The sequence below is a fragment of the Pygocentrus nattereri genome, chromosome 21 (assembly GCF_015220715.1).
Source record: "Pygocentrus nattereri isolate fPygNat1 chromosome 21, fPygNat1.pri, whole genome shotgun sequence".
In the NCBI taxonomy this organism is placed as follows: domain Eukaryota; kingdom Metazoa; phylum Chordata; class Actinopteri; order Characiformes; family Serrasalmidae; genus Pygocentrus; species Pygocentrus nattereri.
The window spans coordinates 22712475-22739894 of record NC_051231.1 but is presented as its reverse complement, the minus strand read 5'-3'; the positions used below and the strand labels follow the sequence as shown (position 1 = coordinate 22739894).

Below are 27420 nucleotides of genomic sequence, written 5' to 3'. Positions count from 1 at the left end.
AACACTGTCCAGCACTCTGTTAATATGTTACAGTCAGTATGTTTACAAAGTGAAAGCTCACACACGACCTTGGCCCCTGCTGTTAACTCCAGCGTGCAGCATCTGCAGGGGCTAAAAACAGTCTAACCACCATTTATCATCCCGCTCCAAACAAGTGGCTCCAAAACGCTACCGCAGCAGTACACAAATGAGCCAATTTAGAAGTGCTAAATACAAACTGAAAGACACACAAGGGTAATGATGCAGAGTGGTTATCGATCTCCTCTCGGCTTCTAGACTTAGCAGAACCACTTTTTTAGTTTCCCCCCAAACTTTACAGTTTTTTAGACAGCTTTGCTATTTATAAACTTCACTAAGCACATGGTTAAAAGTGTTGCTGCACAACATCCATGTGGACACCATTTGGGTTTTGGTAATGCAAAATCCATGTAATCAGGTCAGACAAGTCGTGCTCCAGTCTGGCTACTAAGAAACCCAAAGGCACATTGCTACATGGCTCAAAAAGACAACACATCCTACAGACTCAAATATCAGCTCCTTTCAATCAACAGCCTCTGTGCTGACATAGCAAATACTGAAGACAGCTTATTTGGAACGCCATACTAACTAAAGGATATAATTCATGACTGAATTTTAAAATCATCAAACTACTAAGCTAATTACTACTAATATGCATTTTACAATATGCCGTGTTAAACATTTAAAGCTGCTGTGGTGTACATGTAACAGTATACCCACATTAACATGTCTACTGTGTACAGTGAACTGATTTAAGTCTGAATGCTGTCTGCTGTGGTGTTTGATTGTAGTCTACCATGTTGTCATTATTTATTATTATTGCAAATGCTACAGTTAAAGTCTCAGGGAAACAATATGCTAGTAAAAAAATATTATTTAAATATACAGACATTCAACCATTGTTGACTTTTATACCATCAACTACACAACATGTATCAAGCTCCAGTCCATTCGGGCCAAAACACTGCAGACTTCAGCATGCTACCTCATTAAACACACCTGATTCAGCTCTTTAGCTAATTAGCACGGCCTTCATGAACTGAATTCAAAATGTTAGATGAGAGTAAACACTAATCTCTGCAGTACTTTGGCCCGGAAGGCCCCCAGTTTGACATGCCTGAGCTACACCACCAAATTTTGGCAGGATCGCAAAAGTAAGTAATAGCGACATAGTATCTAAGTTTGATCAACTTAGTCAGTGTTTGCCTGACATTAGACGTGAGCCCACCAAACATTGTGGTGCTAACTGCATTCACTGCTGAAAGCGTAAGAGATCTACATTGTGGGCCATTTATATGGATACACCTAAATAAAATGGGAATGGTTGGTGATATTAACCCACGATGACCAATCCACTTTGGAAGCTGGCACGTTCCCAGAGTTTTTCCAGCAAGATGGTGCACCACCACATTATGGGTGTCAGATCCGAGCATTCCTAGATGAACAGTTTCCTGGAAAGTGGATTGGTCGTCGTGGGCCAGTTGAATGGCCCCCAAGGTCTCCTGATCTGATCCCCTTAGACTTTTATCTATGGGGTCATCTGAAGGCAATTGTCTATGCTGTGAAGATACAAGATGTGCAGCACCTGAAACTACGGATACTGGAAGCCTGTGCTAGCACTTCTTCTGTGGTGTTGCTATCAGTGTGTGAAGAGTGGGAGAAGAGGGTTGCATTGACAATCCAACACAATGGGCAGCACTTTGAACACATTTTATAAGTGGTCAGAAACTTGTAAATAACTCATGAAAGAATAAAGTTACCATTGTTTTTCTTGTGAAATCAAGACAAACAATAAGTTCTCAATAAGTTTGATGTGTCACATGACCCTCTTCCCATTGAAAAAACTAGTTGGATCCAAAATGGCCGACTTCAAAATGGCCACCATGGTCACCATCCATCTTGAAAAGTTTTCCCCCTCCCATAAACTAATGTGCCACAAACAGGAAGTTAATATCACCAACCATTCCCATTTTATTTGGGTGTACCCATATAAATGGCCCACCTTGAAGACGCAAATAGTTAGACTGCAAGAGTCAATTATCAATTATTTCTCAACACTAGAAAAACATTTTTGTTTTTTGTTGCTGCTGATGCAACAAACCACACAGCACAGCATCACCTAATGCTGCACAAACAGTAACTCTGCAAACGCTGCTGTCATTGCGGCGTTGACCAGGGGTATGTCACTAATATTATGCCGGCTAAAGTATGTCAATCAAATACTAACCTCACCAGAATGCCACCAATAAACCCTGATGTCACAACTCACACAGTGCAGAACATGACAATTCCCTGTAATGACTCGTATTCTGGGGTAAGTTAGTCAAGTTTGTTACTGAAGGAGCGACATCAGATTTTAATGAGCTAATAAGGTAATGGGGGGAAAAAACAGAGTGGAAGGAAAAGCTGTTCTCTTGGGATTAGCCATTAGCCTAAAACCAAAGCCAGCTTTCCATGCACACCGTCTACACCACCCCTCACTCAGCCAGCTGCTTGAGGCCATGCCGCGATCTTGGGCTACAAGCTGAGAGACATCACAGTTCTAAGCTAAGACCGCGGGTGTGATGATCACAGATAAAATCTTGAGCAAATGTGACAAAAGATTTCCGGATGCAATAATCACATCTGTCTATATATTGTTCATTTCTGGTTATACTATTTTGCAGCAAACATATTTAGCTTAGTTGTTAAGTATGGTTCTTATTAGAAGTGAAGGAACCTCCTAGAGCAATACAGAATTGTTCATTTACAAAATAGGTTTACTTAAGCACCCAAAATGATTTCATTTGGGGGAAAAATACTATGCCATGATATATTCCAAAAACAAGTAATCTTAATTATACCATGATATGCATTCTTGGCCATGCTGCCCACTGCTATCTCACATTACGCAACACTTCAACATCTAAGACAAGCGGGGGAAAGGACGTCTTTCTTAAGATTGTCTCAAAGAAATAAAGCAGATCTCAATATTGCATTAAAGAAGGATTAATGATTCCTGAATTCTTTCTTCTAAACCCCCCTCAAGAGGAAAGAGGAGATTAACATCAGCATTTCGTGGTAAGAAGCCCTGGTGATGAATGAGAGTTCTTCCATCCTGATAGACTGAAAGAGTTCTGTGATATGAAACAGAGCTCTATAAAGAGATCTTACACTTTCCTTATGGAAATATTATTCAGCTATGACTGGGCTGAGATGAGTCAGAAACAAATGAGTCAATCCATACATTTGTGAACATTTTGATCACAGTGAAAAAAATCTGAGGTTTTCTCAGGAGCCAAATTTCAGAACCTGGAGAAAATGGCTCAGGTCTCACCTTGATTTCAAACAATACTTAGCCTAGATTAAGAGGAGATTTAGAATATTTCTTTCCTTCCTTCCTTCCTTCCTTCCTTCAGTCTTACTGAAATATTGTTTGGGTCATCTTTGGAAATATTACCAAAAGTCTGTACAGTGCGAGTTGTGTGAACCATCAATCTGTAGGTTAAGTGATAGTAAGCTAAATCACATATATGTAAAATACAAAGATAAATCATTAAATCAATGTTAAATGCACCCAAAACACATAGATGCATCATAAAGTCAACCAAAACTATCTGGTTTAGATCACATCTTATGCTGGCTGCACACAATAAAAGAAAGATTAACATTGTGTTTTCATTTTATATTCATAGAGCAATATAAATCATTTTCTCATTGGAACACCGTTACATTTTTGTAATTAGAACATCCATGTTTTAAATCTCTCATCTCTTCTTCGTGTGCATGATAGTTAAGGAATTTGACTTTGAGGTGAGCTTTAAAGAAACGCAGACACAATTCACCTTGTAGAGAGACGACAACCGAGTGCCCGTGTTGAGGAGCGGTGCGGAATAATCACATCACACAGCCGGCGCGACTGCATGCCTGCTGTCCTTACAACCCCAGCTAGCCGCCAGCGGGCCACGTCCAAACATGCTTCTTTCCTCGAAGAGCAAGAGTACAAACCGCAGCAGGGGTCCTCAGCGGAGTCACAGCACGTCCCACTCCTCTGTACAACATCTGTCAGGATGGGCCCAAAGCCCACCGAACTGAGTAGACACCTTTCCTCTCCAATCAGCCCACTTGCTTCATCTGATCAAGCAACTCGGACCATGACAAGATTACAGAGGAAAGCACATAAGAGAAGATGCTTGACCCCTCTCTCCCTGGCTGTGGTCAGAAATAATTCTGGAAAGCCCTGGGGTGCAGAGGATTAGGGGAGCATGACTTAATTACTTTCTAAGCATCCAATGTTTTTGATTTGCAGCACAAATTGTTCAGTTGCATGCACGGCCTGAAAGCCTCAGATATGACCCTAAGAGTCCTCTGGACAGAAGATGACCCTTCAAACAGCCACAGCCTGGAGAATCACTGAGCAATGGGACAATCCAGGACAGAATTAGATAGACTTGTGAGTCATAGAAATAGAACGAGAATACACGAGAATACACCACTGTATTACACTGCCATAAATGAGGGTACTCGAGGGTACTCCCCCTTCTCGAACCCACTGTCAAATTCTTGTATAAGAATTGTATATGCATTGTACTGTAAATGTATAATTCTTCAAGTGAGCAGTTTAGAACATAATGTTGTTAAAAACATTGGGAGGGACATTAGAGCCACACTAACTTACATTACAGTAATGGGCCTGTTGTCGTTGGACAACGTTGATCGTGGCCTACTTTGAACCCTTGCCCCTTTAGATCTTGGAATGGTTTAAACATTTTCACTCTCCACTAGTTTCCACCTTAATAAGTCTACGTTCCCACCAATATTTAGCCCAAAATATGTTATGGTTGTCCCCACAAGTTCTCATTACAAGATCATGCCTGGTCCCTCAAAACTAATGTAATAAAATGTTGTTTAGCTCTTATATTTATGCTTTAGAAGTCAGATATAACTGATATTAACCTTTGAAGAACAGCTAGTTTAATTTTGACAAAACAAGAACTATTCAAATTCAACTTAAATTCGTCAACTTACAAAGACAAATCTTTTACTGATTAAAAGTTTAGAATCTGCACTTTCAACAGGATATCTTCACCTGTTCCTGTGAGACATGAGACAGAAGATATAAAAGTTCAACATGAATTTATCACTGGCAATAACCGTTTTAGCTTCTAGCCGTTTTAGATCAGATCAGATTTTTCAAAATAAAAATGCTTACAGGTTAACACAGAACAAGGACAAGGTCCTCACACACACAACATTACAGACCCTGTCTAAACAGCAAAGATGTGTTGAAGAAATAAGGCAAGAGCACTGTTTGAAGGACACGGCTGAGGCGAGGTGAGGAATGAGCTGCCGTCAGCTCAGGCAGAGGAGATCCAGAGGCAGACTCGTCTGAGCATGCACTACTGTTATGAGAACCACACGTAAGGCCGATTGCACAATAAGGGTTTACTGTGGTGGAAAAGATATTGATAGTAAGTAGAAAAATTATGCCACAGTGGCGCCACAGAGGTTAGAACATGTTCCTTAGAGCCGCAATCTGCACAGATAAACAGTCTATACTGTTATACCAATTTAGTTTCACACAGCAACACTTACTTCCAGCCTTATGAGTATTGCTATATAATGAACATTCTAATCTACATCTACAGCAATGTCCCTGCTTCCATGCTGGAAAAATACTGCAAGTGAGTTTCTCTTTGGTATAATCTGGTGTTATTTTAAGAGAAGAAAGAACAAAACAAGTTGAAATTGCATGCAAAAGTGCAAAATCTCCGCAAAGGTTGGAACATTTTGAAAACACAATAAAATAAGTGATTTGTTCATTTTATTGAAGTTTTACTTAACTGACAAAATTCAAAAATTTGAAAATATCTGTTGTCCTTTACATTTTGTGTCAATTTCACGATGAATGGACTAAAAGAGAAGGCCCCAAATTACTTGGAAAAAAGTCTGGTTCCATTGACTTACATTAAAAGTAAAGGAAGTTTTTCCTTTTCCTATAAAGTTTTCATTTTTGAGATACAAGGTTTTGTTCTGACAGCAGCGCTTAACAAATTTTGTATTTGTTTATGCCTGGAACACACTCAAAAAAAGTTGTTATGGGGCAAAATAGGAGTGAAACACAATAATTCCACAATAAGCAGGTGAATCAGTAACAGGTAAGGGGATAACGTTTGGGTATAAAGGAGCATTCACTAAAGGCTCAGGCCTTGCAAGCTAAGATGGGTCAAGGCTTTAGCGCCAATCTTTGAGAGAGAACATTTCTGAAGGCAAGACTGCAAAGAATTTAGGCCCCTCATCTTCTACCTAAGGTGGAAACATTCAGGGAATCCAGAGAAAGGTCAAGCTGTGTAGGGCAAGGCTAGAAACCACTGCTGAATGTGCGTGACCTTGCCAGAGGTAAAAAGGGACCATCCAGATTTTTAGCAGCGAAAGGTCAAAAAGGTCAAAACATCTGTCATGATCTAGTGGCGCATCAGTGTCCATTGAAAGGGTGACTTGCATATGTGTGAAGATACCACTGACACCTAGCAGTATAGTGGGATTTTAGAGAGATATATATGCTACCATCAAGATGATGTCTTTTCCTGGGAAGTTCATGGTTATTTCAGCAAGACAGTGCCAAGCCTCATTCTGCATGTGATACAACAGTGTGGCTTCGTATATACAGACTACGTGTGCCTGACTGGCCAGCCTGCAGTCCAGATTTATCTCCTATTGAAAACGTACACTGTACCAGGAAGAGGAGAATCAGACAACAATGATCACAGACTGTTAAGCAGCATGAAGTCTGGCATGAAGCAAGAATGGGCAAAAACTGCAAAAGTTAGTTTACTCTGTTCCCAAACTGTTAAAAAAGTATAATGAAAAGGAAGGATGATGTAACACAGTGGTGAACATGCCTCTCTCTCAACTCTTACAATGACAACAATGACAGTGACAACATGAGAAAACTTTTCTTTGTACTGTTGTCAGTTAAATAAAGGTTTAAGAGAATTAACAAATCACAAATTCTTGTTTTTACTGCATTTTATAAAATGTCCCAACTTTTCCGGAAATAAAATTCTATTCATTTGCTGGGTTGAACATACGGGAAAAAAACATGACATAAAACCTTTGCAGAGGCCACATTCTATGTTTTGTAAGTTCATTAACTTAAAAAATAAAATCGCCAACATAAATATTGCAAGACCAAATACTTTCAGTACCGCCCAACAGAAGCTGGCAATAATTGGAATCCAAACACATTTTATTTAACCAAGTTAATTAATTTTTTTTTTTTTAAATAAGCAAAAATGAAGAGCAGTTAACTGTAATAAACTAAAATAAAAGCTTTTACATCATGTACTGCTTATCAACAATTTTATTGACAGACATTTGTACACAGTGCAATGCTAATACAAAGCACAGAGGTCACAAAACCTATATCTAAAAATCTAAAATCAGACATGCATCATTTTTAAAAGCCTAAACGTTAAAACAAATCTTAAATATTCAAAAGATGCAATCTTGAAATTAGCGAGGCTAAATTAGGTCTTCAATGTGCATTTAAAAGCAGTAGCTCGGGGTCATCTGGGAAAGGCCATGAAAGTGGAGTTGCACAATCGGAGTTGTCCAGTTAACAGCAGGGTCATTTCATACAGAGCGAGGCTTTCACCAGCAGCAGGGCAGGGTTCCCATGGTGACATATGTCACAGTTGTGACTCAGTAGCAGAGCAGGAATCGGGCCCAATGGAGAGGAGGGAGGAATCACTAACACTCTGATGGTTGTTATGAAGGGAATTCCATAAGTATAGCCAGACAGAACGTGAGGATGTGTGGAAATGAATCATGTGTATGGAGGCTGGAAGACATCATAAACAAACAGAGCTGCTCATTGACTTGTAGGGTCACATGTCACTTACTGTATGTAGTTAGCAATTTTTTCTGTTTTGTTCTTCATGTCGCCTTTGTGACAGCATACTGCACTGAACTAGAGATGAGTATTTTAACTGCTTTTGCAGCACGGATATATTAACACAAGAGGGACTTGATAGTCCAGTTCATTTCACAACTTATCGTTGTGTTTTAGGCGTAGCCACTGTGATTTGATGTACTAGCAAGTGACCTGAATTACTATTCAAAAGTCAAACACTATTCTTTCATTCATGTAATTTACAGTAAAGCACAAATTATTCGTTTTTAAGGAGATATTTCAGAGGGGATTAGATATAAGATAATTCATTTGCAGAAAATCAAAGGAAAATAACTGGAAAAGACGAGCTTCCAAAACTTGGATCTCCTAACAGAGCTATAGAGAAAACGGAGCTCAGACCAACCATGAAATATCTAGTAGACAATCAGATAAGCAGCACTTAAAGTTTTTGTCTTTGAGAGAGGAATTTTTTATTTTCCTCAATCAAGCTTCACTCTTTTTCTCCATCCTTACACTGTGAGAAGATGACTCAATATTATGAGTCTGAAAGGATGTGTAGCTATCAAGAAGCTATTACTGAGAAAAGGAAATAGACAAAGAACATTTGCAAATCAAACAAAGAAGCTGCAGATATTCTCAGACCTTAACATCACTGAATGTGTTTGGGATTTTCTGGATCATGAGAAGCAGAAAATGCAACCAACTACTAAGATTAAACTTTGGAAATCTCTGCAGATTTCTTTAAAAAACTGAAAGCAAGTCTCCTGGAAAGAATGGAGGTTGTAATAAAAGTGTGGGCACAGTAAACACTAAATTCAAACATCAAAAATATGACATTATATTTAGTTGTTGAAGCTTCTGTGTAACTTTCTGTTAAATACATACAGCATGTTCTATTGATTGTATTCTCAAATCATGTCCCATTCAAGTGAATTGGCTTTTTCACCAGGCAGATTTTACTCACGTATGATCCGACCACGACTTTACAGATATTAGACACATCAAAATGAGTCAGAATGCAAATTCCAAATATACATCCCTACAACACATCTTATTCAAATCTGAAATACAGAGCAAAAAAGTGAGCAAAACAATGGGAGCAAATGGGATCTCAAAAAAACTTTCCTTTTTTTGGAATATACCAACAATGGCCGATTGACTAAAAACTTAAAAACAGACTGAGTTAATTGTATGTGTGTGACATGTGAATCTCTTTTTACATTTAAGTAAAGAGATTTGGCAGTTAAAAGTAATACAAACACATAAGAAATATAAGGCACAGATACGTGGACACGCTGCGATAATGAGAATTAACTTTAAAAACCTCCACAAACTTATTTCTGTACCATATAAATCTCCACTATATATACTTAATTATATGAATAGCGTTTATCTGTGTGATGCTTATGACACAAATATTTATGAACATGTTTTGAGTCGGTTTTGGGAGAATGACCCCTTTATTTTGAAAAACCACATCCATCCCTACAGCGCACACACCTCTTTTTCTTCCAACATGTGTCCATTGTTTGTGATGTGTGAGATGTGGTGTAGGGAATTCTGCACCCTGGTGAGAATAGCTTCATGGATCCCATCTTCTCTTCAAGCATGATGCTGGGAATACATCAGTTATATGCGTCAGGAGTGACAGAAAATGAAAGTCATCCAGTCTACCCTTCTCGGCCTCAAACATGAACATAAACAATCACTAGACAGTCTCAGTTCCTCCGGTTGAACTGACCCTGAGCTCTTTGCTGATTGACGATAGGAAGAGAATAGATGCTGGACACTTTGGGTGAGATATATGCCAATTATGTCTTCTCAATTATAATAAATGGATGTACTGTTTGTATTTCTACAACACTGAAAAACTAAGATTGCAGTGACCAGTGATGTCACACTGCCAAATTAAAACTGCACAATACGGACCCTGCTGCCCTCTACACTATCAATCAATGGAAAGGGACAACCATAGGATCACTGCTGACTAGATATCATTTGGGTGTGCTCAGAAGGGTCAGCTATTTTTGCTGAAAAACAAGCCCTAGAAACAATACCCACACGTGAACAGCTACTACAGGCAAAGTTCACTGGCTCAAGTCAAGTCAAACCTGACTCACAGCCATGGATTCTACAAATGTGATCACACAGGAGTCTCTGAAGACGGAAGCAGCAAAGTGAAGTGACACTATATGACAACAGTTTAAAAACTTCACAGCAAGGCAAATGTCTTTACTGGCACTATTCATGTCTTCCTCTTAATCTGATTCACTGGTTAAAGAGGAAGAGGTCGAAATCTTCCCAGCAATGTAAGCTGAGCTCGCTAAATAGAGTTGAGGAGCATGTGACACACATCACTCTTCAGTTGACACAAGCGTCTTGGGAGCTTTGCTTGACTGCCAGTGTCATGGGACCAAACACATTCACTGCAAACGCCCCTACACCCAACCTCCTTCCTCTTTCTTCACTCCACTTTTTACACTGTGCAATTGAGACGTACAGCTGGCTGGCAGGCGGTCATGTAGTAACTTTCTGTTAGCAAATCGGTTTGAAACATTTTTTTTCTGCAAAATGAGGCATGTGAGAACATAACAAATGAGGCAATTATCACAGAGAGCTCTCAATGAACAGAATGTTCCTTATCAATGCCGCTCTGTCTCTACCGCTTGGATACATACCAGGCTTCTTAACCAGCCTGACCAACAAATGCAGCTTGCTATCGTTCTTCACGTACAGCAGTCAAGCCCTGTCCACTCCAGCTGCCACAAGGGCAGGCGAAGTGTCGGCTCGGCTTGCCAATGCATAGCCAGAATACCAAGGGTCTCGGCGGGATCACCGCTCATCAATGCTCAACCCAGAGCCCCTCAGGCAAGGAGGAGGCCAGGGCCCCCTGACTGACAGCCCCTCTCTCTACTGGACGAGCAAGGCTGGAAAATACCTTGCATTCCTTCATGGCACCATGGTCCTAGCAGATGCGGCTCTCGCCCATTAAGCGGACAGATGTTGGAGCTGGATTCCTGGGGCTCAATTTGTGTGTATGTGTGCGGAGGAGGTTATGGAGGCTGCGGAACACAGCAAGCAATACAGAAATTTTCCCTTAGTTTGGGTCAATGGGATCAGGGTGCCCACAGCAAAGGACCATTGTGGAGTTTCTGTAGAGAAAGGGAAAAGAGCAAAAGGAAGAGAATAAGACAAAAAGGGAGAGAGCGGGTTGAGGAAGGAGAGAGAGAAAAATCAGGAGAATTCAGGCCTCACACAGCAAGAAACAAAAGCAAAAAGGAGGAGAGAGGGGAAATTCCATTAGACTGAAACAGAAGGGTAATGAAGAATCAAACAATCACAGCATTGAGTAACTTCTGAGCAGGCCAACTGCTGGCCTCTTCCATCTTCTCCATCTTGAAAAAGATCAAGGTATTGATGAATATGCCTGAATGTGCCAATATGCTGTAGCACTCAAAATATTTGGCACTGTCTGCTTGGGCTCTCTGCAGTCTGTCAGAGTAGACCCCTGGTTGAGAAGTAGTGCAACATCTTTTCTGAATTTATGATAGAGTATTCCAAGACTTATTTGCAATACTAACCTTAAGAACAGTAATAATTGTGTTTTATACATAACCATAATTTTTAGCATCTTTTTAATCAAAATATTACAGATTTGAGTTTATAATTTATATGTACATATATCCTTGTAACATTATGTCAGACAAGGAGAGAGATAAGTCAGACAAGATTATAGCTTACCAGGATAGTAGCGATAATATAGAAACAAGTTCAAGATGTGAATCTTTTAAAATTCTTCGTTGTTTAGCGATGTGTTTTCATAGTCAGTTTAGCTGTCTTAATATACAAGTAGCCCGTTTCCTATTCCACCGTTAACAAAGTTGTCCAAGTTCAATTTCATCACAAGTAAAATAACTTGTTGTTATAACTTGCAACAAGTTAATCCACATAGAAACACCCCCATTCATAACTTGTAGGAATAAACTAAACTATTTAGCTATCAGCTACCCAGCTCCACAGCAGCAAAACGGGTATCTGATGAAGTGCTTGGCTTTTTCACTCACTATCCATCAAAACAAGAGCCAAACAAATTAAAGTGTATTTGACTGCTTTTCTTATTTTTTGACTGCTTATGCCTGTTTTAATGTCTTTTACTAACTTATATTGCTTCAGTCTTTTAAAGAAAAAGGCAACACTGCAACATCTGAAGGGCCAGCATGGCTGTCTTTAGCCTGGGTATGACATCAATTTTTAATGGCCTAATATATTGTCCGTTCTTAAATCTTGATTTTATGACAAAAAGGTTTGTCATCATAAAATAGTAATAAATGAGCCTCTAGCTCTAGAATTCTGGTGGGTTTTAAAGGGTTAAGAAAAGATGAATCTTCCAAATAGTAAACAAGGAAACAAATACTGACGTAATGAACAGATATTCAAGTTAAGCTGGCCAGCACTAACCAGAAGTCATAGAGGTTCAGGTTACAAGAGGAAACTGGTTGGAAAATCTTGGACACATCCAGGTAGACAAACTAGCCTCTAGGCTGTAGCATAAAATGAATACATTACCTCCACAACCATCTCAACTGTGCCACAAGGCTCCCATATTTGACCTACAAAATAATGATTTCAGGCATTGTGCCAGCTTTCAGTATTTCATGGCCATTGCGCTTACCACCAGACTGGATAAAAATGGCATGTATGAAAGCCATGCATGTTTGTTTATGGCACCAGTTTCCTTGAGCTCCTAGCCAAAGTATGATTTTCAGAGCACATAATTACCACCTGCCTTCCTTGGCAACACAACTTTATGAGAGACGGGAAGCCTGTTTGAAGTCTAAAATGAAAACAACATTAAGGGCACTTAGATCATCTCATATCACAACACAAAAGCCTGTTTTGTTAACGCTTTTCGGCTTTGTGAAGGTGAATTATGCTAATAACAAAGGCCTGACGAGAGGGTGAGCACAACAAAAGAGGATAGGGAAACATCATTTTAAAACAACTTCAGAGATAGATAGAGTGTTGATCCGCTCTTCATCAGCAAAGCCCTGCTGTTCCACAGTTATGTGTAATAAAGCCTTCACTGGCACAGAACATGAACACTGAATATAGGGCACTGGAGCAGAACCAAAGCACTTCGAAGGATGAGCTTGACTCAATTCCACTGTCAGAAATCCTCTCCGCTATAGCATCAGGGCTGGCATAAACCTTCTTACATAACTGCTGCATGGACTGCATAAAAGCCGTAGTGCGCCTGTATTTGTGGGGCATTGAGGATCGACCAGGTCGACCAAGGGGTCTAGTTTCAAACCACTCAGTGGACTTGTACTGTCTATATGTGCATATTTGTACATACCCAATAAGTTTATATGGCAGAATTCAACATTACTGATTGCCTGGGGTTTCATACACAGAAATCGAACTGTAATTAAATGGAAAGAGGTTAAGTGTAAATGCAAGCCTAAGTTGAAATCTCGGATAGACCAACACAACAATTTACCTGCACAAAGCCTAGTATTCCCGCAACTCCTGCAATGAACTGGGAATGTGAACAGAAGCTGGCACATTACCAGGGAAGCTGAGTCTGTTTTTACAGTCAAGCTTTCAGTTTTCATGAATGGAAAATGTCATGGGAGTGTACTTTGTAGGACTGTAAAGAAGCAGCAAATGTGCAAAAGTGTTCTGTTGCACAGGCATTGCTAACACTGCACAAAAATGATGCAGAATGCCTGGCAAAGCAGAACGTTTCGGAGATGTTTTTGTTTTCACTAGTGCGGCACGAGGATATCAGAATCATACCAGTGTCTGTATATAACTGTTCTGAAAGAAATACTGAACAGGTATTTACACCCGATGGATATTTCAAACTGATATTTGATGACGTATTTATTGTACTTCAGAAAATAAGACCATTCAGGCGATATTTTGTAAAGGTTTATATATGGACACTGAAATTGGTATTGCCAGATATGTATATGAAAAATATCAGATTTAAGCATTGGCCCAGAATTCCCATACTGTACTATATTCCCTTATTCTACTAAGCGAAACATGCATGGCAAATGTGAACGTATGTATTCCGGCAAAATCTGTTTAAGGGCTGCAAATGTGAATCATGCAAAGGCCTCACAGTACAAAGGTATGCCAGTAACATACCAAGTTTTGAATGTGAATGTGCTTAATTCTTGTTCAGGGTTCCACAGACACGCAGAACAAGCAACTCTGAAATGTCAACAAGTAAAAGGGAGAATGAGGAGGAAAATAAAATCAACATGTGAAAAAAACTGAGTACTTGTGACTGCAAAATCACATTAGACCTCTAAGCTCCTGCACACGTGGAATATAGTGAAACAATGCAAATAAACGTGTAAGATAACACATAATGACCAATAGATTTTCCTTTATGGGACGTTTTCCCTTTCTCTCGGTTTCATTTTCAGGGCCCATGTCAGAACTCTTACTTGAACTGGTGGTCCTTGGTGCTGCGTGTCTTGGTCAAAAACCTCTCGGCAAGCTTCTCCAGGTTGCGGGAGTAGTCCATCTCAATCTCGGCCTTCTTGCGGAAGAAATCCTGCAGGTCCTGGAGAAGCTGCACACGCAGCTCACACTGCTGGTCAAGACATTTGAGCTGCTCCACCAGCTGAGCCCGGATTTCTGCCAAAGACAAAGAAAGGGTCGATGTTTAGAATAAGGGTGCTTCAACTCTTTCAAATTGAGGGCTATAGTATAAAGCGATATTATTTCTTTCTGTCAGATACTTTCTGAGAATGGCAGGCAACATTTTTTTTAATCACAATACGCATTTCTGAGCGCATCGTGTATACTGCAGATACTTAAAGAACACAGACCAACCGCATCCTTCATTATAAAGAGAGCACAGATAGTGGTATTTAATTGGATTTAGTGCAGCTCAGTATGTTAAAGGTTCAATAGCAGTAAGTATTTGATAGCAGTGAACTAGTCAAAGTATTGCGAGAGATCATTTGCAGTTATAACCAAAATGAAAGTGATCATAACAGCAGTGTTGACTCAAACTGTCTCATTCGCCAAAGTCTGGATGAAGTACATTTCACACTATAACCGAGTGAAAAACATGTAACTGAAAAGTGCAGAAAAGCCTGTTCCCTTTTCTCTACAGTGATTTGTTGTTCTGAAAGAAAATCACGCTCACTACCCAAAAACAAGAGACCTGATGGTGCAACTTCTCCAGACAATGCTTATAAATCACAACTGCTGAAAGACACAACACAACTGCTTACACAGCTGCAGTGAAACATAATTTATTCAGTAAAGAAATCACTTCTGATAGGCAGCACAGTTTAATGTGTTTTATAAGGGGGAAAAAAAACCCAATATCTTAGCATTGCCTCCAGCACCAACACAAAGTCAACACACAAGTCGTAACATTTAAAATGAAACTGCTAAGCTTTATCTACATTTCAACACCTGGTGTACGACCCACCCAGGAATGTCTTGGCAGCTGTGTCACACAAAAACAGCAGTGATTCATACTAGTTCAGTAAACTAACATTTATGCAAATTCAAACGATAAGCCCTTCAAAAACAAGTGCAACAGCCTTAATTTTTTTAAAAAGCTTTTAATCACTTAAGTTATCACACCATACATACACAAACTGTTTTTCCACCTATTGTTTTTGCAGACTTAACCTCAACGAGTCGTACAGCTGCTGAACAGTTCTTGCTGTATTATACTGCCATCAACACTGGCTTATTTACAGTACATTCCATGAATTGTGAACAGCTGTGCATAGATCATCTCATAATAGTGGACACAACAACGTATGTCTGATGAATAAGAATTCTATTGTTAAATGTATTTTGGTCCAAAAATCTGAGACCACTGCTCATTCCTTTCTAATGTAATAGAGAGATGTTCGTTACATATTCTACTATCATCATAATAATTATAATGAAATGTAAAATCTTTGAAATTTTGACACAAATTTCAGGATTTATTAGTATGCAATACATCCTCCTTCTGCTTTAATAACAGCATTCATTCGAGGGACTCGAATGCAAGTGCAAAAATGACTTTTTCTTTTTGAATAAAGGCTTAAAATAAATTTGCGTACTGACCTAGTAAAAGTGTGGAACCTAAAATATTTCTTCGTCGTTTTACTAAAATACTCTTTGTTTTAAATTTTTCAAATTTCCAAAATGTTCTGGCATTTGCAAATCCAGTTCCAGATGAAAAAAAAACTTGTTAAAATATTAGAAAACCGTCATTCAAATAAATAACTTGAAAGTTGTCAGCTCCAGTCTGACAGGAAACAAACTTTTGTTTATCAAGCTAAATGCTAGTAGCAAGCAGTTACCGGCATCCAATTTCAATTAGGTTTTAATAAAAAGCATAAATGAAAATAAATGAAAAATTATGCAGTACCTCAAAAACACAATAAAAACATCTGTCTGCTTTTCTTCCATTTATTCATTAGAGTAACACTCTTTGAGCTGTTCTTATCCTTGAGTATTCAAGACAACATTTAATAAAATCCTAGAAAATTAAGATATCCGATAACAGCAGCCCTAACTACATGTAAAGCATTAAGTGATGTGGATGACTGATTAAGCTCAGCACAAAGTCTAATGGATCGCCCTCATATTCTTGTGGCTCCTATGAGAGAAGTTTAGCCTCGCTTATCACTTTTCATTCTCATCTCTGCTTCTCCCTCACATACACAGAGCACTCAGCCATGGCCCCAAATTAATTTACTCCACTCAATACAAATGGTCAATTGAAATATTGAATCATGGTGTTTGTATAAGCTCTAGGGAGACCACTTTACTTGCCATGAACGCTAAAAGACCCATTACAATGCTAGAAAGACCGGATACTGCAAAGTAACTTGAATACTCTACAGATCTCCAGTGGAGCCAAGTCATATACTGTAGCTAGTCACAGCAGTTAAAGGAATAGCAACTTAAAAAGCTTCAGCAAATGAATGCAAGAGTTCAAAACTCTAAGACAAACTCCAAAAGCGGTATACATGTTCAAACTGCTCACTATACCTTTGCATTTCCTGCTATACAGAAACCTGATGACTTTGGTCTCCATGATCCTCCTGCTGTCCCAGGCCAGCCCGGAGCAGAAGGGAGCGTGGCAGTCCCAAAGCTCTGATAGCTGGCCCTGTCTGCTCTATTGTCATTTAAGCTGAGAGGGCAATTCCACTATGACACCAAAGAGAAGTGGGATTTTCACTGTCTCTCTCTCTCTCTCTCTCTCTCTCTCTCTCTCCCTGTACAACAATAACAACATGAGTAGGGTTTGCTTCAGACTGAAACCAAGTTCATCAGCACAAGCTCGACAGCACGGTTTTCCCATCATGTATGTCATTGTTATGAAGCACGCTTCAAGCGACGATACTAAAGGCAAAAAAAAAAACGTGTAAATTCTCAGTTACACTGCGATAATGACTAGTCTGGCCTCTTGGCTTGCATGCTTTGTCAACATGTGTTGATACCACTGTCATGTATAATTTGCTCCGTACTGTGTAATTTACCATGATAGGAAGTGAGTCAACGTCTCATCGCAACACCCCGAGAAACTCGCAAAGCTTTTCAGAGGCACCCTGCAATTTCAATAAAGGACAGAGGAGCACGTTCTGTATATATCCAACCAAACATGATGAATCAACCAGCCAGGGTCATAATCGGATTCGTACAATTTTCACTGTTTTGTTGGTATTAATTGTGGGTGTGAGAGAAGAACAGGGGATTAATTCACTGTTAGCACGTCTGCTGTTGCAGAAGGTTGCAGTAAGCAACGTCAAAAAGCATTCATTTCATTTAATGTCCAAAACACAGCAGTTCCTATTTGAAAAGACAAGTTTATTCAAGTTGAGGAACACTTTGGATTGTATGCATGAAGGTGTAGGTGTAATAGGCAATCGCTTCAGCTAGACAGGCCTACTAAAAATGAACCATGCAGCTGAAAGTATTGTTGTTCGGGACAACTTTTAGATGACAACAGCACAACTACAACAATGTTTCATATCAAATGTAAGCAATCACAAGCGACGAGATGCACAACCTGTTGGACCGCAGTGCAAGGAGCTCACACACAGCAGACAATGCTTTCAAGAGCTCCTGAGGTACACGGAGCCAAAGCTAGCTGAAATTATGCCATTTATATTTGCTTGAACTTGAGCTTGTTAATATAACTTTAGAACGTTCAGTAGCCAATTACTGCTTATGCTTATTTCTTTAACCACTTAGTAACTGAATATATTGTGGCTATTTAGCCTCTTAGGTTAAACAAATGCAGGTTCTTATGAAGGATATGTTTAGTACAGTTTCTGGACATTTACTTCATATACATGCTTATGCTTGGCCCCATGTACCAGTACTGTGTCTTATTGTACATCCAAGGAACACTTTAATATCTTGGCACGTTAATATAAAATTCATTTGATATGTGCTCTCACTAAGTGTGTGTATATTATGTCTTTTACAATGGCTTTAAACGCGGCTCACAAACTATTTGTTTTAGAAGCAATCATCTGATTTCAGTCTTGCCAGTTAAGGCTACACTATAGACTAATGATGGTCAGTTATCAGTTGAAAGAATCTGCCAAAATGTGCTCCTCTAACCAATCACATCTTGGGTGTTTTGATCTATACTCACAACTATGTAATCCAACCAAGTAATTATTTTAGTCAAAATAATGCAGCCTTTAATCATGTCAGTACTGATTCTCTAAGATAACACCAGCATTAGTGTTTTTGTCCATATTGTGATCCCCAAGAGTACAAAGAGTGTACAAAATTACTGGTGCATGTGTGTGTGTCCAGACTCGCCCAGCTGCCGCAGCTCTCACCCCAAGTCAGGTGACCCCAATGGGCACTGGGGCGTGAAGGGGACAAGGGCTGGGCTGGTCTCGGCTGAGAGACACTGAGTGAGTTGTATTTGCTACTATAAGAGTAATGCAAAGATCAACACCGTCAGCTCTATCAAGCGTCTTAGAGTACGACTTTAGGATCAGGTCCTCAGCTCCACCACACTGTTAGATTTATTAGGATGTAAGAAAACCAAACACTAATCCTGGACCCGCACTCCCTCATGAAGTCAATCACTCTGACACATATACCTACCCGTATTGTATTAAAGTACTGGGAACATCATGCCATACTTCTGAGCAGCTTTCAATGAGTGATGCAGCAGGTTTCTATGACATACACACTGAAGAATCAAAAGGGCTGTTACTAATGCCGTTCTTAGCAAGCAGAGCTTGAAGCTTTACTGGAATAGTGGTATAAACATAGTATGGCATGACCACAGTTGCAAAGCAGCCAAGCTCAGATTTTCCATAGGTATCATGGTTGCACAAAATGCTCCGAAAGTCAAAGAAATGCTGTAATGAAAACTCCTTGGCCACGCAAGTATTCTCAGCCCGCTAAACAAATCCCCCCACCAGCTTCAGGGAAAGCAAGAAGGGGAAAAACGGCACGATTGCGAAATCCTTCCTAGCTAAAAATACTGCAAACTGAAAACTTCTCTTTCGTTCCCCTCTTGAGGAAAACTACCGCAGCTCTTTCTACAGTGGCTACTTCACTGCAGTCTATAAATTATGTATCTTGGAAAAGGGCTTTGAAAGGACAATGTGAGCACACTTTCTAAAAATCAGTACCTCAGACAATAAACAGAGATGACTGTAGACAAAATCAGTTATCCTATGCAATACGTCAAGGAACGGTTAAAAACATTAACTAGAACAATAATACAGTGTAATGAAGAAAACCAGCAGAACGGAAAGCGCTAAATTCTAGGCTCTTTAGAGACGTTTCTACAATAGGGAACTGTTTGAGGGCAATAGTGAAGTCAGTAAAGTCAGTAAAGAACAAAAAACTAGAACCGAACACCAGACAGCATCGGACTTTAAAAAAGGCATTCATATCGGTCAGGCCTATGGAATTTAGTGATTCCCACAGCTCTGAAGCCAATGTTGGAGGAATACTGTGGGGGAGGTTATTAAATATTTGGATTTCCAAACTCATCATAGTGTTTGTTTACTTGTCAGGTTTTTAATAAGGCAGTGAATGAGAGAATGTTAAAATTTAAAAGCTCATGGAGTTCATGGATTTGGCTAAAGTAAAGGTTTAAGTCGTGCAAATGACCACAAAGAAAAAATGTGATGTTCTGCACAACTGACACTGTGTGCCCTTGTTTATTCATAACAACAGAAAACATTTCCTCAGCGGAGGAGGTGAAAATAGGACAAACTGGAAATTGTATATTGTTAATATGGGAGAAAATGCATTTTGGTGGCATCAATATACTTGGGGCAGGGCAATAATATGTAAAAAAAACTGGAATAAATGAGTGATTAAACCACATCTCATTATTCAGAGCAGAAAGCAAGAAAATGTCACATGGTTGACAAAATATAACCATTGCTTGTTATTCTCACCCTTCAGTGACATAATGTGAAGAGAGACTGCTTCTTTAGCTGTTTGGTTTCAGACAGATTAACCAGCCTTGATCCACATCAAGATTTATTGAGCGATTCAGTGAGCACGGCCATAAACATTAAACACACATTCAGGATTAGTGTGTCGAAGCAGTTACCGAGCACTGACCCATGGCCTCTTTGGTGTGCACTCGCTGAAAAATCACTACCACCGCCCCTCCCAGTAACATCCTTGAGTGTGCACTTGCTGATCAGGCCTTACTGAATGATCTCATTAGGCCCCAGCTGTGGGAGCATCACAGCAACCCAGATGTTGCTCTTTCATGTGGTGAGCAGCGATGGCTTGAGGAACACAGCAACAGCTCAAACAGGGTCTTCATTAGGAAACTGGAACAAAGCATACCTCTCACAGACACCTGCTGTTTCCCCACCAGCAATCAAAATTGCCTCCCGCTATGATTTCTGTTCAAACGTGGAATTACACGCCCATCTATTATTGATTACAGAGCTTTTCACTCAGGGAGATATGAGGAAAGGGGCTTAAAAGGTTTGCAGTAACTAACACAAGCAAAAGCTAAAGTATACTGTATACAGCACGTTGCTAACCATTCACAAATATTTTTTAATATATGCTGTTTAGTAGTGTAACAATGTAACGTATTGGATTCAATATAAGCCTCTCAATGCAGTAAGCACAGGCATTACAATACATTCAATGCACAGAAGCAAATTAAAGACTCACTGTGATTTTACTTCATAGAGTATAATACAAAATAAACATGTCCCAATGAAGGTAGAGCCTCCTTAGAAAACATCGTTTTCTCTTTACCTCAAAAATACAGCCAGGAACAAAAACACATTCCTCATAAGCAGGGCTAATGTATTAGATTGTCCCATGCACTGTTACAAAAAGAATGTACTTGTATAATATTAAATTATAGAACATACTGAAAACAGAATCCTTAACAATAACATAAGGCAGATTTTCAGGCACTCCTTATTTTTTCTCTACTGATGCATCAAATCTATCAAATTGTATTGTATCAAATCAATCAGGTTTTGTGAACGGTTTCCCCCCAGTAGTGCTGTGAGCATTCTGCCTAATCACTGTTCCAGATAAGTGTTTCTTTCTGTGTTTACAATAAAATAAATAACTTTCCTCAAAATATAACAAAGCCCAAACTGTAACCATGTTACCTTATTAAACTATCAGTGCATTTTCAATACACTGTCAAATTGCTTCTCAGCTCTTGCCCCTCCTCACCCCAGCTGTCACTCCATTCGTTTCCACGACAGCAGTCGGCCGGCTGTCCGAGAGGCCCCACCCAAAATCTGCCAAGTCTCATTACAGTCCCTGGGCATGGGTTCCAGACTCTGGGCACTGAGCCAGAGCTTTAAGAGCATGCATGAGATAGCCATGACCAGCATGGAGAGACAGCCAGGCAGCCATGCTTCAAAACACTGAGCATGTTCCAGGTTCCGGCATGCTGCGGTACCATGGCGACCAAGGGAGGCAGGATCAGAATACCAAGCCTCTGACAGCTCTGAAGGTCCAGTAGAAAAGGAGGTCTGGCGTGTGAAAACAAAACACATACACACACTAGCAAGTGCACCCATGGACCCACACAACATGCATAAACACAAACACAGCCGGGTCACTGCTGTGAATTTAGACATCCTCACAGGCCTGTTGAGTGGGTGGCTCCGGCATTCTCCAGCAGAGAGGCTTTAGAGACAGGCAGACTGCCTGCCTTCAGAAAACACCAAATTACAGACATCAGAAACACACACTGTTTGCTGCCCTTTGTGCTTGACTTCCAGTCATGGCTGACCCAAAACAGACAGTACAAACTTTTACAGGCTGACAGCGGTGATGCAACTGAAGCATACCTTATTTCGCTAAAAGGTGTTAAAAGTTATGTGTTGTTTGTTCACAGCCCTCCCTTTTCAGCAGTCATGGAAAACGACACACAAGACGAGTGGCTTTCCTGAAAATAAATGACCTTATTTTTTAGATGCTGAAAGGAAGAAAACAGAGCAGAGTTCACAGAGCTACATGTCATGTTCTCGATTCTGGATTTTCTCCAATGTAATTCCATACAGATACAATCTTCTCTTCCTAAAAGAAAAGAAAAGCTTGATGATTAAGAGGCATTTGGCATTTCATTGCAGGATGTTGAGAGAGATCTCCAGCAATTTGAGCAGATGTGCAATCTTCACGGATCTGGAACACGACTGTTTCTCTTTGTGCCTCTGGCCCATTAAAACCATGACTGTATTATTGAAGAAAGGCAGAAAAACCGAGCTACAAAGCTACAGTAGGTATCGTGCTGAGTTCAGGGCAGAAGGCTGGGTGCATATGCACTCTTCAGAAGGGATTAGTGCCACATTTGCTGTGTGGCCCAGGCTTTGACACACAGCTGTGGTGTGTGATACTGAGGAGGAGAACGGGAGAACAGTGTGTGGTATGAGAACATTCAGCCTGGTACAGCTCTGAGCAATCCCATTGTGTCTTGAACTTTTATGGACTACATTACAAAGGCAATAACATTAATGAAATGGGAAGTATGGAAGAGGCGTGTGGTTGTTTTTCCCAGAGGTTGGTGGTGGTGGGGTAGTGGTGGTGCTCACTTGCATCTCGGGAGCAGTTCAGAGGAAACCATCCATTCATCTCAGCAAACAGGAAGCGGAGGACAGTCTGGGAGGAAGTGAGTTTGCTTCGCTTGGACAGAGAGGGAGGGATGGGCAAGCTGTACAGTGGCACTGGCTTAACAACACAGGGGAAGTTTGTTTAAAGCTGCCCATATTGAGGAGACAAGGTGAGGAAAGCTGTTTAGAAGTAGGGGAGAGTAATAAAGCTATAATTAAATAATAGACTCATGACATGTTCTCAATATTTTTTCTGAGACTTCTGAGATACACCAGTAGTGCCACATTTAAAAGGGAATACTGCGGTTTCATTCAGTTACTGATATGTAAACAAAGTTATTCCGAGTGATTTGATATAAAATAGTTAATTGTAGATAAACTTACCAGGCCAGATTTTCTTTACCCCTGTGGTAACAGGAACCAGGGGCTTTGATGTCTACAATACAAATGTTGCAATTTTATTTATTCCAAAATTATTAGTGAACCTACTTATGTCTGAGTTTTGGATATAATATTGATAATGGTAAAAGTAGTGGTGAATCAATGTAGCTTCTTTGTACTATTCTTAACTTAGAAGGCACTTTCACCATGAATGTAACCTAAAAAGAGGTTTCAGGCCAAAACTTTATCTCAAAGCTATAATCAAAACGTCTCGGGTATCAGGCATGTTAGAGCTTTCTATGAAGTACCTTTAGACATTTGGTTCCTATTAACACTACTGTGAACAATTTTCAGAGGGGTGCATTTCATTTCACATCATACCATTCTGAATGACATTTCCATCTTAAGGATTTCATCATGGAAAGACTTTGAAAAACTTTGGAGACTTTGGAAATCAATGTTTTTCCTTTACTCAACAGTTGACATGCACTGCACTGAACTATATCCAATTAAGCAGGGCCAACAATGTCTTGGACTCCCCAGTTTCATCGAAATTTGAACTTGCAACCCCCACACAAACCTTATACAGCTATCCCACTTACATGCCTCTTTTAAACCTTTCTAACGAAACATGCAGTTGGTCAGTGTTCTTGAAATAAGGCCGACATAATCAAGAAAGTGGACTGTGATGCAATTTATTCCTGTATACAGTCACACTGCCCACTCACATTACTGGAGCAAGTCTTTTAGCACCTGTTCATGTTAATCTAGGATCAGTTATAGCCATCTGCATTCCTAATGAATGTAATTATGTTGACAAAGCAGACCAAATTTTAGATCACTGTTCCTACGCTGCAAATAATTATAAGTAAGCGCCAGTGGCTGCTGTATGGGCCTAAGGGTCTGGACTAATAAGATTGTGGAAAGGTATCGGTGGCTGTCACCATACTGTCCTGCCTGCATTGCCTCAGGTCTACACTGCAATTCCATTCGCTGCTTAATAAGATTTTTCAACAGGGTGGAATCTATTAGTTCCAGACATGCCAAACCTAATCCTCCGACGAAAGACGCGTTCTTCATCGAGGGAGAAAAGGAGGGAGGGAGCAGAAGCAAGAGGAGATATGGTTTCCGTAGAGTGACTGAGGGAAAACTGTGGAATGGTAAGACTGGAGTTTCATCACTCAACCACACAGAGTTTTCCTCTTCCTAGAGGTAGTCGCTACAGGTTCCCACTCCATATGCTTGGGGTAAGAATCACTGGGCGCCTAGTTTCAGTCATGGCAGTTTAAGAGCTTAGAAATCAGGGAAGTGGAAAATCAAGAGGAGAAAAAACTCCAGTCCTTATCACTCACATAAGCTGCAAATTAAAAACCGGACTTGCAAAGGGTGACATATCTAAAATCCTGCTCTATGTTTTATATTCTCAGTGTCCTCATACTGATAGAAAAGGCCTCAATTATGGTCTTCTCTGCTCTGAAACCATCTTGAAGATCATACGGCATGATACAGACTGAGAAAGAGGAGGAGGTGGAAGGAGGAGGAGTGGGGTTGCAGGAAGAAAGTGACTCACTATGCCAACGAGTATCAGAATGAAGAAGTGGAAAGGGACATGGTCCCATTACAGAGCAGCTGTCAGAGCAAAAGAAATGCTCTCAAAGAGGAACAAAAGAACAGGAAGCATGTGCGTGCGTGTGTGTGTTTTCATGCATGTGCATGGGCCCATGCCATCTAGCTCAAAAATAAACCCAAGCTGACAGAAAATTATCAAAGCATTTTCGCTTCTCAATTTCCATAATCAAGATGGTTACTGTGGAAACCGACATTCTTCCACAACAGCCAAGAAAGCAAGATAAGAGACTGAAAAAACATCACAACCAATCACACGGCTTGCTTGATTAATCATTAAAACATTAAAAGAGCCAACTCTGACACTGTTGGGGACCCAAATTTTGTCATTTGCTCTCCCACTCAAGCCAAACGTAGTCCTAGATACACAGCATGTTCTCTGCAACACTGGGTATCTGCGATATACAGATATGCTGCTTACACAGCTGACACATAAGCATATAATCTGATGGGCTTCAAAAGCCATAACCACGTTTTTACACATACTCAGACATATGGTTATAACAACTCAAAAATAAGGAAGGAAATAAAAAGAACACTAAACAGATGTTACGATCAAAAGGGAAGCGTATATACTCCAGCCAGCCAAGAAGAATAGGGTGTGTTGTAGTATTTTGCATATACTGAAGGAGGTATCACTCTTAATCTCTTGTAAAATAATGGAACCAGGCGTTTTTCTTACATTTATCAATACCTAACCTGCTCATCACTGTTTCTTATTTCAGACCTAAAAGATCTCAAAGTCAAAACACTAGTTTGCAACTTTTCCAAGGACAACTACTTCTCAGCGAATTTTAAGATCCAAAGACACAGAGTACTCTCCTGGCACGATAATGCTGCTTTTAGAAGCTGGCCAACGTCCATTGCTTTGTCCAGCATTAGCGAACTAACTGCAGGAACTGGGCCAGGTCCAAACTTGGTTCCTCTAAAGTGCAGGTCCAGAGAGCCAGGCCCAAGTTACAAAGGATGACTGTGGAAGTCGGGGTCAGACTCTGAGGGGTAAGCATGTCCCTCACATAAGCCTCAGATGTGGATGCAGCTGACTAATCACTCTCTCTCAGTGTGAACCCAAAGAGAGCAAACCGGCTCAATGAAGCTATGACCCACATCCACTCACCCGATTGCCAGTGCCTAGACTCTGCACTGCGGGAGTGATGCAGCACAAGGCCAACGGCAACATCTGGCAGTGCCTGTGCTACAACAGGAACCCCCCCACCCTTCACAACCGCCACCCCCCCAGGCAAGTAATGTCCCAACGAGGCCAGGGGAAGGGTACTCTGCAGGGGGTGGAATTCCTCCAGAAAGGCCTAGTGCTGGAGCATAGTTCTAGAGATCAGAGTTCAGGAAAGGAGAATAAATCTACAATTAGCCTTTCCTGCCTTGGGTCTGCCTCCTATCTGTATAACACGCAAGGAGGCCATGTCATACTCTGATTTCAAATTTTTGAATGCTAATGTTTTAAAAAAGTCATGTGCAACTGCCAAAAAAGGGAATTCTGATTTGTGTCCAGGATGATGATCAAAAATTAAATAAAACATAATTACTATACAGAATATTTCATATCATAAAAGTGGTGATCCAGTGTCGAGGTGGATAACTTGACAAACCATTCTTGTAAACTGATAATTACACAATATGATTAGTTATTTAATTATGTGCTCATGTTTCTATAATACCGGAAATATCAAAACATACAGACTACTATTTGGTTATAACTGTGTATTAAAAAGTACAAATTATGCCAAGTGATGCCAAACTTAGTGCAGTAGTGCACTTGTGACAAAAAAAAAGGGTCAGAAAAAGAATGAAGGAGGGAGTAAAGTAGGGAGTACCACTTGTCTCTAGAGGATGCCCAGCCCCCTGTAGTTTATTGAGGCCTACAGCCAGCACTCTTGGAGCCACAGAAAAAGGAAATTCTTTAACCTTAAGCAGGGGTTAATGGCTGCTGTCTGTTACAAGCTTGTGGAGCCAGCCAAGCTGGTCAGGACTATTATTTATTTACTCACTTTAGTCAGCATCCAGTGGCCTTATTTTAATGGCCCTGCTACACCGAGCAACACAATCCAGTGCCAGGATAGTGACTGGATCTCATCAATTAGCGATTGGCACATGGTTCAGTTAACGCTTTCAGCAGTCCATTAGCAGATAGTCAGTGCAGAAGATGTAATCGTTAAGAAGTCATCAGGGTCATTTAACAGCCCATGAAGTCGACCAGCTCTCAAAGTTAGACGCTGACATAGTGAATAGACAGGGAGAAAAACTGGGAAATGTCCACTTTCAAAGCCAAAAGATAAAAGCTTTCGCTCTGAAATGATGCCACAAGAAGCATCATCTCCTCCTTCCCATGAGTGAAAACACTTCTCAGGTTCTTCTTAGTGTGGGTGTTTTTTTCTCTCAACCCACTCCCCTGTGTACTTGCTGGTG

At 40.2% G+C, this 27420-nt stretch overlaps 1 protein-coding gene across 4 annotated transcripts in view; it reads right to left on the bottom strand.

The window, feature by feature from the left end:
• The window catches only part of srgap2 (SLIT-ROBO Rho GTPase activating protein 2), a 135182-nt gene that overhangs the window by 64753 nt on the left and 43009 nt on the right, over nucleotides 1–27420 (bottom strand). For 3 of the 4 annotated variants that reach the window (XM_017694733.2, XM_017694736.2, XM_017694734.2), the window contains exon 3: nucleotides 14374–14566. In XM_017694733.2, the coding sequence (XP_017550222.1) occupies nucleotides 14374–14566 (193 nt within the window). Of the gene's footprint in view, nucleotides 1–14373; nucleotides 14567–16942; nucleotides 17047–27420 lie in introns of those variants that run through there. The other variant, XM_017694737.2, reaches the window with a different exon arrangement.